General features: G+C 36.2%; 1 protein-coding gene across 2 annotated transcripts in view; it reads right to left on the bottom strand.

The window, feature by feature from the left end:
* Window positions 1–15488, bottom strand: part of EML4 (EMAP like 4) — a 221076-nt gene that overhangs the window by 80798 nt on the left and 124790 nt on the right. For both annotated transcript variants that reach the window (XM_071208789.1, XM_004448018.5), the window contains 4 exons: window positions 14409–14582; window positions 12294–12422; window positions 11796–11821; window positions 14–137 (listed from right to left, as the gene is read on the bottom strand). In XM_071208789.1, the coding sequence (XP_071064890.1) occupies window positions 14–137; window positions 11796–11821; window positions 12294–12422; window positions 14409–14582 (453 nt within the window). The remainder of the gene's footprint in view (window positions 1–13; window positions 138–11795; window positions 11822–12293; window positions 12423–14408; window positions 14583–15488) is intronic.

Here is a 15488-nt window from a genome sequence, read left to right as displayed (position 1 = left end):
TAGAGAAGGATACACCCACTCCAGTTTAAGCTTCACAGGTGGCAGTTCTGTTTTGATGTCATCATAGTTGTCAACATCAGAAGGAATGAACATTGTGATTGGCCGACCTCGCATAAACATTTTAATATATTCTCCTTCTGTTGAAACAAAAGACAAAAATTAAGTCATGTGTTTTCTGAATAACCATAGAAAAATCAATTGTTAATGTGATATAATAAAAACAGGACAAAAAATAGTTACTTCAGAGCTTTCTCCCCATTATATATAATTGTTTTTGTTATACATTATATAGTATGTAGAATACAAAATGATACTATAAAGACCTACTTCAGAACACTGTAGGAAAAAAAAACCATTGACAGTTTCCTTAAATGGGAATAACTATTTCACAATTGAAATATAATTTATCTGTGAAAGTTGATACATATCAATAGGCCAGGGAAGTTGAGACTGTAAAATGCCAAAGAAAATTTTGTGATGGACATTTTTCTGACCGTTGAGAAGGATAATGAAAGAGATTGTTTGGGTAGACCACAACCATGTCTACCCCACTACCAGATTAACCTACTGGTGTTCAGTGATATATAAAGGATATAACCTAAGAATATACCACAAGGAGAGGAGTTGAACACCTTCATAAATTTGGCTGCGGAAGGCAATAGAGAGACTAAAAGCTCTGTTAGGCAGCTAGTGAATGGAGTTGAGAGGTAAAGAGGACCAATTTCTCTTATTTCTCAATTGTGCTTGTAACCAGCCGTGGGTCTAAACAATTAGATTCAATTATACATTAACATTTTCAAACTGCTAGGAAACAGTTTTCTAAATAGCATAGTTTCTAAACCATCTTTTTTTTTTAAAAGATTCTTTTAAAATTTATTTCTCTTCCCTTCCCTCCTACCCTGTTGTCTACTCTAGTGTCCGTTCGCTGTGTGTTCTTCTGTGTCTGCTCGTATTCTTGTCAGTGGCACTGGGAATCTGTGTCTCTTTTTGTTGTGTCACCTTGGTGCGTCAGCTCTCCGTGTTTGCAGTGCCACTTCTGGGCAAGCTAGGCTGTGCTTTTCGCACACAGGGCGGTTCTCCTTACAGGGCACATTCCTTGCGTGTGGGGCTCCCCTACGAGGGAGACACCCTGGTTGGCACGGTACTCACTGCGTGCATCAGCATTGTGTATGGGCCAGCTCACTACCGGGTCAGGAGGCCTTGGGTTTGAACCCTGGACCTCCCATGTGGTAGGCGGATGCTCTATCCATTGAGCCAAGTCCATTTCTCTGGATTTAAAAAAAAAAAAAAAAAAAAGAATGGGAAAAAGATGGGAAAGAAGTCTATTTATAACTATAATAATATACCCAAAACTTCTAAAAAACTTGCTCTATTGCTGCAAATGTTTCAGAACTAGGCAAATTATGGTTGTGTTTTTAAAACTCAAATCACTCACTTATATCTCCAGGATAAGTTATTTTAAACACTAAATAACTGAACAGGGAAGTGGACTTGGCTCAATGGATACAGCATCCGCCTACCACATGGGAAGTTCGTGGATCAAACCCAGGACCTCCTTGACCTGTGTGGAACTGGCCCACATGCAGTGCTGATACACTGAAGGAGTGCTCTGCCACACAGGGGCGTCCCCCACGTAGAGGAGCCTCACTTGCAAGAAGTGCACCTGGTAAGGACAGCAGCCTGGCACAAAAGAAAGTACAGCCTGCACAGGAATGGCGCCACACTCATGGAGAGCTGATGTAGCAAGATGACGCAACAAAGAGAGACACAGATTCCGGTGTAGCTGACAAGAATAAAAGTGGACCCAGAAAAACACACAGTGAATGGACACAGAGAGCAGACAACTGGGGGGGGGGGGGAAGGTTGGGGAGAGAAAGAAATAAAAAAATAAATAAATCCTTAAAAATAAATAAATAAATAAAAAAGTTAATAAAATTCATTTTATCTGTATATACCAAGTTGGACTTAATTTTCTAAAAATAAGAAATTCCAGAAAGAAAATTTAACTGTCAAAACATTTATCCCCCCAGCTCTGCTTTGTCAATAAAGTATATTAGGAAGAGAGGCCAGGGAGAAACAATGAAAATATGTAGATGAAATTATGATTAAATAGGATTAAGGAGAGGCTTCCACTTTATCTTTAATGTTTTATTTATTTTTTAAAAAATTTGAGTCAAATAGAGCAAAAAATGTGACGATCAGAATATGAGGGGCAGCGAACTTAGCCCAGTGAATAGGGCGTCTGCCTACCACATGGGAGGTACACGGTTCAAACCCCAGGCCTCCTTGACCCATGTGGAGCTGGCCCATGCTCAGTGCTGATGCGCGCAAGGAGTGCCCTGCCATGCAGAAGTGTCCCCCGCGTAGGGGAGCCCCACACGCAAGGAGTGCACCCCGTAAGGAGAGCCGCCCAGTGTGAAAGAAAGTGAAGCCTGCCCAGGAATGGTGCCGCACATAGGGAGAGCTGACACAAGATGACGCAACAAAAAGAAACACAGATTCCTGTGCCGCTCACAACATCAGAAGCGGACAAAGAAACAAGACACAGCAAATAGACGCAGAGAACAGACAACCAGCGTGGGGGAGAGGGGAGAGAAATAAATAAATAAATCTTAAAAAAAAAAAAAAAAAAGAATATGGGTGCTCTCTGCATCATTCACATACATTTTTAGCAAGATTAAAGTATTTTACAAACTTTAAAAAGTTTAAAAAATGTTATTAGAGGAAATAATCTATAGAATACCTTTGGTGAAATTGTTCTTTGGGATCAATTATCAGTATAGTTCAGGGAAGTGGTATGCTTTATCATGACGGGTTTTTTTTTCACTCCTAGAGCACACCACTAGTCAATCCTACCTCTTAACTGCTAAGTATAATCACGTTTCAGAATTCTTTTTATAGTTGTTTCAGGAACAAATAAGAATTAATAGGGTTAGCAATACAAGATGGAATCCACTTGTAATTCCTGGACAAGACTGATTTCTAACTATGATAATATATCAGTTAACTGACATGCTTGAGAAATGGAAGTTTTCTGGTTAACTGCACTTTCTAGTTTAAGTGTTTTTAAACTTATGCCAATGGCTGTGAAAACACAGGATGGACAACAAGTCTTTAACCACAATGTAATAAATATGCATAAGATTATAAAGTTTTCAGTTGAAAAGTCATATTCCCCATATTCAGAAAAGGCAGTTGGGTTTTTTCATTAATTGAAAATGCGATAAAAGATGTCAAGAACTCATATTCTTAAAAAATGGAATAGTTTGTTAAAAAACAGTTGGGAGCACCTTTAAAACATAAGACTGCTACAGGGATCGGATGTGGTTCAACTAGTTGAGTACCTGCTTCCCACATGGGAGAGGTCCTGAATTTCATTCCAGGTACCACGTAAAAACAAAAGAACAACAAGCAAACAAATGGGAAAAAAAAAACACAACCAAAAACCCAACTCAGGAAAGCCAATGTGGCTCAATGGTTGAGTGCTGGCTTTCCATATACTAGGTCCCAGGATCAGTACCTAGCTCTGGTACCTGGGAAAAAAAAAAAAAAAAAAGTGCTACAAACCACACTATCAAGAAACCAGATCTTTGCTGATCTTTAAAATAAAACAAAATCTCCAACAAAGAAAACACTCCCTTTTTTTAGTCTTCTTTTAAAATACACAGAATATTAGGACAAAGTTTAGACTTGGGGCTCCCAATAATGTTTATATAGCCTATTTAAGATGGCCCATTGCCTCCATTTAAAAAAAAATATTGAAAATGTAATATTTGGTTTCTTACTTTTCCTGCTTACCCACACTAAAACAGATATAAAGTAAGTACCTTTCCTCTTAAATTCTGCAATAGCCAAGGTTTGGATACTCTCTCAATAAGGAAAGAATCTGTGGCTGAATTAAGTGCTTTTGACTTTTTTGGTTTGTTTCAAACTGTACATCCTTTTAGTAGTTGACAATTACACCATTACCCAATATTCTTATAGGTAAATTTTTAGATTTTAGGACAGAATATTCCTGGAGCCAATAGTTCAACAATAGTTCAACAACAGTTCAACAATTCAGAAAACATTAACACAAGGAACTAAACAAAAGCACCTGCATTCAAGTTCTTAAAAGGTACTTCACAAGCTGAGTGAAGACCTGAGGGCTGTCCTCCATTTTCTATTTACAACACAAAAGAGCTTTCAAAAGTTATTGAAAGGGCCTTAGAATTATGTAATTTAAACCTAATCATATGTGAGGAATGTGGGGCACAGGGTCTCAGAACCAAAGGGAAAGTTTTATTATTAAGTAAATGATGTTTCACAATAATTTTTCATAATTTCCTTTGGCAAATTTTGAGCTTTCTTCTCAACTCCTACTCATAATTTTAGTCATTGCAGGACTCTTATTCTTCATTCTTTAACTTCTGTTGAACAAGTCATTTCACCCAAACTAGATCTCATGTCTACTCTTCTTTCCATAGACCACTTTGCTTTCCTTTCCTAAATCAGGCACCTGATGACGTTTCTGTTGGTCAGCATGAACTTACATTTTATAATACAAATAGTAAGGGCTAACAAATATAAAATTGTACGCATTCTACAAACCATGATGTCCCTGCTGTTCCTTACCATTGAAAGCAAATTCCTGCCTCAGGGTTTTTGTACTGATAGTTTCCTCTGTGCATGAAGTTCTTCCCCAAGATATCCATGTATTTCATTCAGTTCCTTCAGGTGGCGAAATCTTATATTATCAGAAGCATCTTCCCTAAATACTCTTATAAATAGCAACTTTCTACCCTAATCCATTCTTGTGGGTGTGAGCTCATTATATTCACTTAAGGAACAGCCCAAGTGAATCAGGTTGGGCTTTAATCCAGATTATGGAGTCTTTTATAAAGAGAGAAGTCAGACAGAATAGCTATAAGGAGCAGGCAGAGCTGGAAGTCATTGGAACCAGGAAGAGAAAAAAGACATTGCCATGTGCACTGCCATGTGATGGAAAAGCCAAGAAATCCCAAAGATTGCCAGAGAGCAGAAGAATCTGATCCCAGGAGGGAGCAGATCTTCTAGCTTGTTAAATCAACCCATTTTATGGTATTTATTTTAGCAGCTAGGATATCAAAACAAATATCAGAACTGTAATTGCTATTAGAATAACAAGATTATTCAGATACGGTCACCCCTCTTCCCATTTTATAAATGAGTTTATATTATTTGCTTTAGAATTATTTGAACAATTGTTTGGATATAACAAATTAACAAGGAATTGAAGACAACAAGTAGGTAGCTAGTAAGTAGTCAACTATTTCACATTTTTTTAAAGTATTACAACAATACTTGTTCCATCTTGATACACTGTAGCAGTTTGATAAGGTTCATGAATTCCAAAAATAGAAACCGGATTATGTTTGTAAACTGGTTTGTTTGTACCTGAGCATGATTAAATTATGATTAGGGCTTTGACTGGACCACGTCGTTCGGGTGTTGAGTCCCCACCCCTTGGTGGGTGAGGATTCAAGATAAAAGACATGGTAAAGGACAGAGTTGGAGATTTTTGAAGTTGGGAGGTTTGCTGTTGGAGTCTTGAGCTGGAGCCCGGGGAAGTAAGCACGCAGAGGAGCTTGACTGTGAGGAAAGAGAAGCAAGCCCTGGGAAGAGAGGAACCCAAGAAGCCTGAACCCTGGAAGACGTTGGCAGCCATCTTGCTCCAACATGGGGCAAAAGACTTTGGAGAGGCAAGTAACTTATGCTTTATGGCCTGATAACTGTAAGCTCCTACCCCAAATAAATACCCTTTGTAAAAGCCAACAGATTTCTGGTATTTGCATCACCACCCCTTTGGATGACTAATATATATCCTGTATAGTTAATGCATTGATTTGGTAGTAAGCAAGAATGAATCTAATCTTAAGAGTAGTGAGGCAGCACTTTAAGAGAAATTAAGAGTGTGACTGACTGGATGACTAATGAGTTCCCTTTACCTCAATTAAGCAGATTTCCCTCCCATAGGGAACTGAGGCACTCAAGGTTCCAAACATGCCCAGACAATTAATAATGTGCTAATTCTAACCAGTAAATCTGAGATGTTACAAGAGAAAAAGATTTAAGATTATTCAATCTTGAAAAATCAGTAACATATAATTTGAAGACATTCAGGCTCTGCTCTAGAAATAATGAGCGTGTGCTGGTGCTAACTTTTCATATTTTAAAAATGTAATCTAATTATTAAAAAGATGAGCTTATAGGTTGCACTCGTTTTGTTTATTACTAATTTGTCAGACCTAGCTATTTTCCCCAATAGAAAAATTTATAAAAGATACTTATATCCTCTAAATTAACTCAAAAAACCTTTTTATCAATTTTAATCTAATGAATAATACTGTACTAGAATTTAACTGCTATATCTAACAGTAAATAGTCCTATAAGAAAACTTATGCAAATTTTAACTTGAGGGAAACAGATCTGGGTCAATCAGTTGGGCTCCCATCTACCATATAAGGAGGTACAGGGTTCAATGCCCAGGGCCTCCTGGTGAGGGCAAGCTGGCCCCCAAGGAGTGCCGGCCCATGCGGGAATGCCACCCTGCGTGAGAGTGCCACCCAGCAGAGAAATGCCGCCTTACACAGGAGTGTTGGCTGACACGGAGAGCTGGCGCAGCAAGATGATGCAACAAGAGACACAGAGAGAGAAAATAAGAAGACACAGCAGAACAGAGAGCTGAGGTGGCTCAAGAGAGTAATCCTCTCTCTCCCACTCCGGAAGATCCCAGGATCGGTTCCCAGAGCTGCCTAATGAGAATACAAGCAGACACAGGAGAACACACAGTGAATGGAAACAGAGAGCAAAGTGGGGAGGGTGGGTATAAATAAACAAACAAATCTTTTTAAAAAATTTTTAACTTAATGTGCTAGGACTGTATCTCTGCTGCTATGGGGCAGAATCCAGTATTGAGCAGAATTGTGGTGAAGAGTCATGGAAAGAGGTTTAGGCTTCATGGGTTTGGGTGTAAAGATCTGAGTCAGCAGAAACCTCTTTTCTGTGGCATAATCTAGCTTTCCTCCCATGCTTAGTTTCAGGTATCGCCCTGCGAGCATCCCATTCCATTTCCTATTCCTTTCAACCACAATTTCCTTCCTTTTGCCCAAATCTCAGAATATGCAATGTTATAGCAATTTTTCTTCTGTTGTGCCCAAAGGAAACATGCCTTTTAAGTAAAGTTTTCTCTTCTACCACTCACCTAAATGTACCAAATGTAAACAGGCTTCTTCCAAGTCAAAGCAGATAGATGCCTTGGAACAATTCAAACTGTCGATGTCAAAAAAGGGCTAAAGAAATTAATGTCATATTTTTAAACGCTGCCCAATGAGACAGATATTTGGGATTAATGCCTAAAATGTAAGAATAATGTGCTATGAAATATGCTATGCAAAATTAGCACCAAATTTTAAAAAATTATCTAAAGATTGTATCAAATGAAGAACATCCATAAAATGCCTCTTTTCATCCCATTCTACATATTTGATTGTAAGGTTTTACTGCCATATCCACATATATTGATCATTAAAATATATTTGGTATCATGTGCCAAATACTGCAATTTAAAACTTTTAAAATTATCTTTGCAATAAAACCTTTTGAGATGAAACATTATTGGCTGAATTATAGATAAGACTCAGGGAGATGAACTAACCTGCCCAAGATCACACAATTTAAATAAATGGAGAACCACTCTCTGAATTCCAAAAGCCATGAGTTTAAATACATACACTATGTTGTCTGCTATACTTCTCTACACATAGGGTAAATCTTATAAAAAGTTTAAGTGTGACCTGTCCAATAACAAACTCTTACTCTTTTCCACTCATCTTTTCCTCCTAAATTGTTCCTCATCTCAGTAGATGCATTTACCTCATGCTCAAGCTAGTCTTCCTAGACTCCCTTTTCCTTACCTCACACACCCAATCAACCAAGTCCAGGTTCTATCTCCTACAACACCATTTGGAATCCATGCACTTCTTTCACAACTTCAGTCAGGCCAGAACCACAGGGCCAGCTGAAACACAAGAGGTCTCATTGCAGGCACATTCTAATGATTAGAGTCTGATAAGATACAGCTGATTAAAATGGCAAAGGTATAGAATCACATTCCAATAATAAGGATTAATGCAATCAGCATTAGGTTTTATCAAATTTGAACATTTGGGATAATGTTTTTTGATTAAAATTATTTCTTTTTTTAATAGGATTTAACTTTTTTAATCTTTTTCCTTTTCATACCTTTTCATTCCATCTTTCTTCCTAGACAATGACTAAAAACCCTTTTAGAGTGCTACTGTAGTAACACCTTCCCTCCTTTAAACATATGTACCTACCTGTTTTTCTAAATGGCTTCAAAAATTGTGTAACCAACACAAATCATTTACTATATACTAATCAAATTTATTTTTTCCTCCCAAAGAACATTATCATAACATGAGAAAGAGACAGGCATTCTTTCTCATTCACCCTAAGAGGATTTTATAAAGTTTTAGCTCTTCAGCAAAACATGTAGTGGGAAGCAGACTTGGTCCAATGGATAGGGCATCTGCCTACCACATGGGAGGTCCATGGTTCAAACCCCAGACCTCCTTGACCTGTATGGAACTGGCCCGTGCACAGCGCTGATGCGTGCAAGGAGTGCCCTGCCACGCAGGGGTGTCCCCCGCGTAGGGGAGCCCCACGTGCAAGGAGTGCACCCCATAAGGAGAGCCGCCCAGCGCGAAAGAAAGTGGAGCCTGTCCAAGAAAGTGGAGCCTGTCCAACACGGAGAGCTGACACAAGATGACGCACCAAAAAGAAACACAGATTCCCAGTGCCGCTGATAAGGATAGAAGCAGTCACAGAGGAATGCATAGCGAATGGACACAGAGAGCAGACAACTAAGGGGGAGGGAGGGGAGAGAAATAAATAAAAAATAAATCTTTAAAAAAAAATCTAGTAATAATAGCACTTTTTGTAGTTACCACATTCTCTACTTTCTTAAAGATCTTATTTTATTTATTTATTGCCCCCCACACTCCATCTCACTGTTTGTGGTCGCTGTCTGCTCTCTGTATCCATTTGCTGTGTGCTCTCTGTGTCTACTCAGAGCGAAGTCTTTAGGAGGCACTGGGAACCAAACCTGGGACCTTCCAAGTGGGAGAGAGGTGCTCAATCACTTGAGCCACCTCAGTTCCCTCTTTTGTTGCGGCTCTTATTGCTTTTCTTCTTTGTCTGTCTGTTGTGTCATCTTGTTGTGTCAGCTCACCATGCCAGCTAGTCATGCCAGCTTGCCTTCTCCAGGAGGCACCAAAAACTGAACCTGGGACCTCCCATTTGGTAGGTGAGAACCCAATCATATGAGCCATATCCACTTCCCAGAATTCTCTATTTTTAAAGTAGTTTCATATATATATATATATTTCATCTTTCAGCAGAGGAAAATTTTATTATTCTCAGTGTAGAAAACTACTCAGAGAATTGTCACCTGGTCTGGGTCACAAGGCTATTATTATGCAGAAGAGCCACGACTAAACCCTAAACACAGCAGCTATTCAGTCACTGGTCTTTCCACTATGTATTACTGATTCTATTTTCTTTTAGTGTTTTGATTTTAAAAAAGAATTAGTTTTGTAAATTTTCATTTTTTCAACCATTACTTAATCTATATACTTATTATAATGGAGGGAAAAAGTAAAGTCTAACTAAAAGAGAATGCCAGCAAAATTCAACCGCATTTATTAATACAATTTTTGTACAAAAACAATCCAAAGAAGATTATAAATAAATATTTCTCTTCTTATTAGAATCAAAAGTAAATAGCTACAGAAATCAAATTATATCTCTAACAAATATTTTTACCATATTATAACTGGTGGTTAATGTACAGCCTAGAAAATAAAGATAACCATGATACAAAAAAATCAGCTGTGAAAGCATGCACAGAAAGTATATGCTTTCATTTAGAACAGAATGCTTCAATAACATTTGCAGGCAATCTTAAGAGAATGGAAAACTGGTGTAAAAAATTTCCTACTTTTCAATTAAACTAAATATACATTTATAGAAAGTTTGCTCTCCTTTTTTGATCAGAACAAGCCAACAATAGCAAGTCGCCAGAAATTACAATTACTATAAAATAAAAATTTAAGAGGAAATGGATTTGCTAGATTCATGATTATTTGCAATAAAGTTGGCAAGACAGGAAATAAAATTTATCAATCTTTTCAATGTCTTTTCTAAGTACAACTTCTAAAAATGGGGAAGTCCCTTTAGTATTCTATATACTTCTTTGTAATGCAATATTTATACCTATTATTCATCTTGAATCTTCAGATTCAAATAAACTGGATTCGTTTTTAAAGTAGTTGAAATCACATATTTCCTTCATTAAGAGGAAAGTTGGGTAGTGTGGCAGTTTGATATTATTTATGAATTCTAAAAATAGATACTGGATTATGTTTGTAAACAGGTCTGTTCCTCTAGGCATATTGGATTGTATTAGATTCTGAGGTTTCACTTGTACTTGATTAAATTATGATCAAGGCTTTGATTCCACCACATCAGTAGGACAGAGAAAACAACATGGCAGAGGAGAAAATTTGAGTTTTGATGCTGGAGCCCTGGGAAGTAAATACACAGAGAAGGAGATATGTGAGGAAAGACAGAAGGCTCCACTAGACACAGCAGAGGTCCTGGGATGAGGGAGAACCTGATAGTGTACAGATGACCTTGTGGAGAGAACAGAGCAACTAAGCCCAGGAAGAAACAAGCCCTGGGGAGAGAGATGAACCTTATACAAGCCTATAGCTGAGATAAGAAGAAGCTGGGACCACAGAGCCTCAAGAGGAAGGCTGAACCCTCGCAGAGGTGGCAGCCATCTTGTTCTACCACATGGCAACAGACTTTGGTGAGGGAAGTAATTTACTCTTTATGGCCTTGGGACTGTAAGCTTCTGTACCCCAAATAAATACCCTTTATAAAAACCAACCAATTTCTGGTATTTTGCATCAGCACCCCTTTGGCTGACTAATACAGGTAGTATAAATAATGAAAAGCCAAATAAGAGATCCAAGAAGAAATTGACTTAGAAGGCAACTAGCTGCTTGTTCTTCCTTTGGCTATTTTTCTCATGGGTTGACATTTTCTGCTGATTGAGACAAAAATGACATATCTGACAATAAAAGCTAGGCATGTTCTTTTCCTTTTTTGTTTTTATCTTTTTTTAAAAAAGATACAGAGATCACACAAAATGTTACATTAAAAAATATGAGGTTCCAAAAAACTCATTCCCCACACCCCTCATTCCTCCCACATCAACAACTTCTTTCATTAGTGTGGTACATTCACTGCATTTGATTAATACATTTTGGAGCACTGCTATACAGCATGGATTATAGTTTAAGTTGTAGTTTACACTCTTCCCCCAGTCCATTCAGTGGGTTATGGCAGGATATATAATGTCCTGCATCTGTCCCTGCAATATCATTCAGGACAACTCCAAGTCCCAAAAATACCCCCATATCACACCCCCTTTTTCCCTCTTCCTGCCTTCGGCAACTCCTGTGGCCACTGTCTCCACATCAGTGATACAGTTTCTTCCATTGATAGAGTCAGAGTAATTCTATAGTAGAATACCTATATAGGCATTTTCTTAAATAACTATAGCAACATACTTTTCCTTGATTACTATGAGCTAATAAAGTACACTGAAAGAAAATTAAATCATCAATTTGATCAACTGGCAAAATTTAAATTAATAGAGAGGATTTAAAAAGGATTTTTAATTTACCTTGGTTGATGATGACATCTTTATGCCTAAAAAAGGAATTCAGAGAAAATATTTATTTTATAGTATTAATTGGCTAACAATCACCTGAAGACACTGTAAAAGTTTCAAGGCATAGACCATACTCCAGACAAATCTCTAGAAATTAAATCCAGGGACCAGTATTTTAAAGTTTCTCACTAGTCTTAATTATTAATACACTGTTTTATAAAACACTGACTATTCCTCAAGGTCACCTAAGTAGTAAAAACCTAGAAAAAACTTACTAAAATTCTCAGATCTCATAAAATTATCAAAATTTATTATTTAAGCTGGGGAACATTAACAGGAAGATACATCCTTTCTTAGGAGACTTAAAAGAATAATTACAGATAGAAACAAAAAGATACCAATTATAGTAGTTTTTTTTTAAAGACCCAAGCCAGGCATATAATTGTACCTGCAATTGTGACAGTCACATATTTATTAATTTTCAGGTAATTAAGAAAGTATAATACTCACTTCTCTGCATTTTTAATAACTCTTGATATTAATTTTGATGTTGAAGCAGCCCTCAATAATTTATTACGATTATCATCGGAATTTTCCCATGAATTATGTGACTTTTCAGCTGCTGATGGTCGTTTTATGCTAGAAGAAATAAATTAACTTCTTAGAGAAAAACTCTATTAGTAGCAACATGTAACTGACAGTTTAAATATAACACAAAATCAGCAATTACCATTTCCTTAAAGCTAATCCAAGAAAAGAGAAGAAAGGATTAGTTGAAAGTCTCTGCCTGAATGAGAGAAGGAGTTAAACAAGGCAGTTGTCAAGTCTGCTTTATAACTTTCATTACTATTCAGAAGATTCACTAGAAGAAGTATTACTTCATTTAAAAATATGTACTTCTGATTAAGTGAAAAATTTTCTTCTTAAATCTCTGGATAATATTCTCATAATTTGTAGTTAGAAAAAAACATACTTTTTTATAGCCTCTAAATTACTAAGCTGTCACTTTCATCTTTTGTCCTCTTATAATCAAATGATACATGGTACAAATTAGAATTTCTAAATAAATTGTGGGAATAAAAGTAAAAATCTTGTTTGTATCTTTAGAGACAATTTAACCTACAATCAGAAATAAACATGATTTAACACAAGACTACGATATTATCAACATTGATCCATATATATATATATATATATATATATATATATATATATATATATTTTTTTTTTAAAGGAGGAACTTGGGGATTGAACCTGAGACCTCATACATAGGAAGCAGGTACTCAACCACTGAGCTACATCCACTGATTCCCTATATTTAAAAATGAAAATTTTTATGTACAAATGGGTTTCTTGCTGCATTGTTAACTATCCTACAACTCATTCAGTCTTCAATATTTTTTGCAATAGTATAGACAAAGAGAAATTTAGAATGGCAAGCACATGTCCAGGAGGTCTTAAGAAGCTGAAAAAAAGATTCTGGGACAAAGAAGCTATCAAGTCAAATCAGAACCTCTAAGGGATTAATTATGAAAAGCCATTATTTATTCATACACAATCCAAAGTTGCATAACATTAATAAAGCTATAATCAAGAAAACGCCACATGAGACCAGACAGAAGAATTATAAACCATTTAGATAGCATAAGAATTTGTGTGAGACAATAGACAAGGCATTTGTAAATGTTAAACATGCATCAGTCAAATAAAGGGTGTTTCCTTTTCCCAAATTTCCTTTAAGACTTGAGGAAAAATATTAAACTGATCAAATAAAAATGCATCATAAATCTTCTAGGAATGGTTTTCAATTACTGTAGTAAAATCCTAGCCAGTTCTGGGAATAGTTTAATATTTTCCTATGATTTCGAAGCAGAAGTATGATTATATCTATCTATCTATCTATCTCTAATCATAAAGCTGGAATAAGCATTTCTAAAACAGTCATATTTGGTTTAAATATTTGATTACAAGGCAGCTCTCAGCATTGAACTCCCAGCAGGCAAGTTTAGATCCCCAATTTATGCCACATACATTGTTAGAATGTTTCTCCCTTCTCCCCCTCTCACAACTTTAAAATATTAATTATTACAGACACAGAGAGAAGCCCTCAAGCAAGCCTTTAGCATAGAAAAGATCAGGTGAAATGGATTGATTTCTCTACTCAAGCAAGAACTCATCCTCCCAAAACCCAAAACTGAAACTCAGATGCAGCCATAATGAAGTGCCATTTGTTGAGAAAGGCCCTTGCAAGTTGAAGATTGTAATGATGCCAAGATGAGTAAGGATTATCACATATGGCAATTTTCTATACGCACATAACTATACAGAAATTTTTTAAGTATTCTATAATTTTATTATAAAAATATTCCATTTGGTTTTAAAATAGGTAATTTTTTTTCCTTTCATCAAAATTAAGGTGATAATTTAGAATTTTTTTTGTTTTTGTTTTAACTGAGAAATTCTCACTATAAATTTTCATTCCCCAATGTTTAATAGTAACAGAAGGAAACAAACGCCACCAGGATTTTCTCTTGCAATCCATGGATAGCCAACTTTCTCCCATGTCACAGAATTAAGGTATCATTACAACCATTCCCTAGCTCTGTACTCAGGGACTAATAAAACCTTTTGGTGGGAGTAGAATTCTTGCTTTCTTGAGTTTGTCTGTGTATTTGGAGAGGCTGTGAAGAGGGCTGGGGAGAAGGTGATGCTGGAATTTGTGGACTTTGATCATTAGAATGAGATTCCTCTTTTTTTTCTCTCTGTCCTTGTGGTTTTTCTTTCTTTTTTTCTGTACCGCTGTAAAATAAAGTATAACATGGAACAATATATATTTAAACAAAATAAATCACATAATGGAAAAAACTGGTTATTATATATCAAAATGCTAAATTACACAGCTATTGCGATTAACACTACTTTCAGGCAATAATGAAAATTCTTGAAGCTATTAAAATTTTCGTGAGGAATTCAAAAGACTTCTCAAGGCACTATATCCTACGAAATTGCCCCTTTATTCAGAAATGGCCTCTATTCCATTTTGTCATCTTTCCAGATTTGGAGGATAACAGAAGCCCTCCTAACTGACTTCAACTTACCCAAGAGGATTAATGACAATTTCCATTTATCTCTGTAAAACATACTGAATGATGTCCAAGCCACATCAAATGCTAATGCTGAGTAGGTTATTCTTGAATTCCTTTGTTTCTTCCTGCATACTTCTCTCTCATCAGCTGAGTTTTAAAGTTGCCAAAACTAAATTGTGTGTTTCCAAACCTGTTTGTCAGTTGCACTTGTTATTTTAATCATGCAAGTCCATTAAGTACAAAGAAAACTGACAAAATAAATATAAAAGAAACTAATTTCTATGGAAACTAAGCTGAATGTTCTGGAAGGACTAAAAATGAATTGTTAAAAAAACTGTCAAATTTTAAGTGCATGAGACAATTACAAAAGGTTGAAGGGGAAAAAGAGAAAAAGAGGTGGGTGCTAATTCACAGTTTTGCAGAAGCTTAAAATTTCTTATTCTTCTTTTAAAACTGAAACCATAATTATAACAAAATGATTTATGGCTGTAATTTAAGCAAGATATTCAACAAGCAGACTAGTCATAGACTCATACCTAGAAAGAAAGGAGATGGGAGGATTTGGTCTTTTCATTTTAAAAAATTGACAAATGACCATACATAAAGTTAAAATAAAATA

The sequence above is a fragment of the Dasypus novemcinctus genome, chromosome 17, assembly GCF_030445035.2.
Source record: "Dasypus novemcinctus isolate mDasNov1 chromosome 17, mDasNov1.1.hap2, whole genome shotgun sequence".
NCBI lineage: Eukaryota > Metazoa > Chordata > Mammalia > Cingulata > Dasypodidae > Dasypus > Dasypus novemcinctus.
The sequence above is the reverse complement of the archived record's forward strand: the minus strand, read 5'-3'. Positions and strand labels throughout refer to the sequence as shown.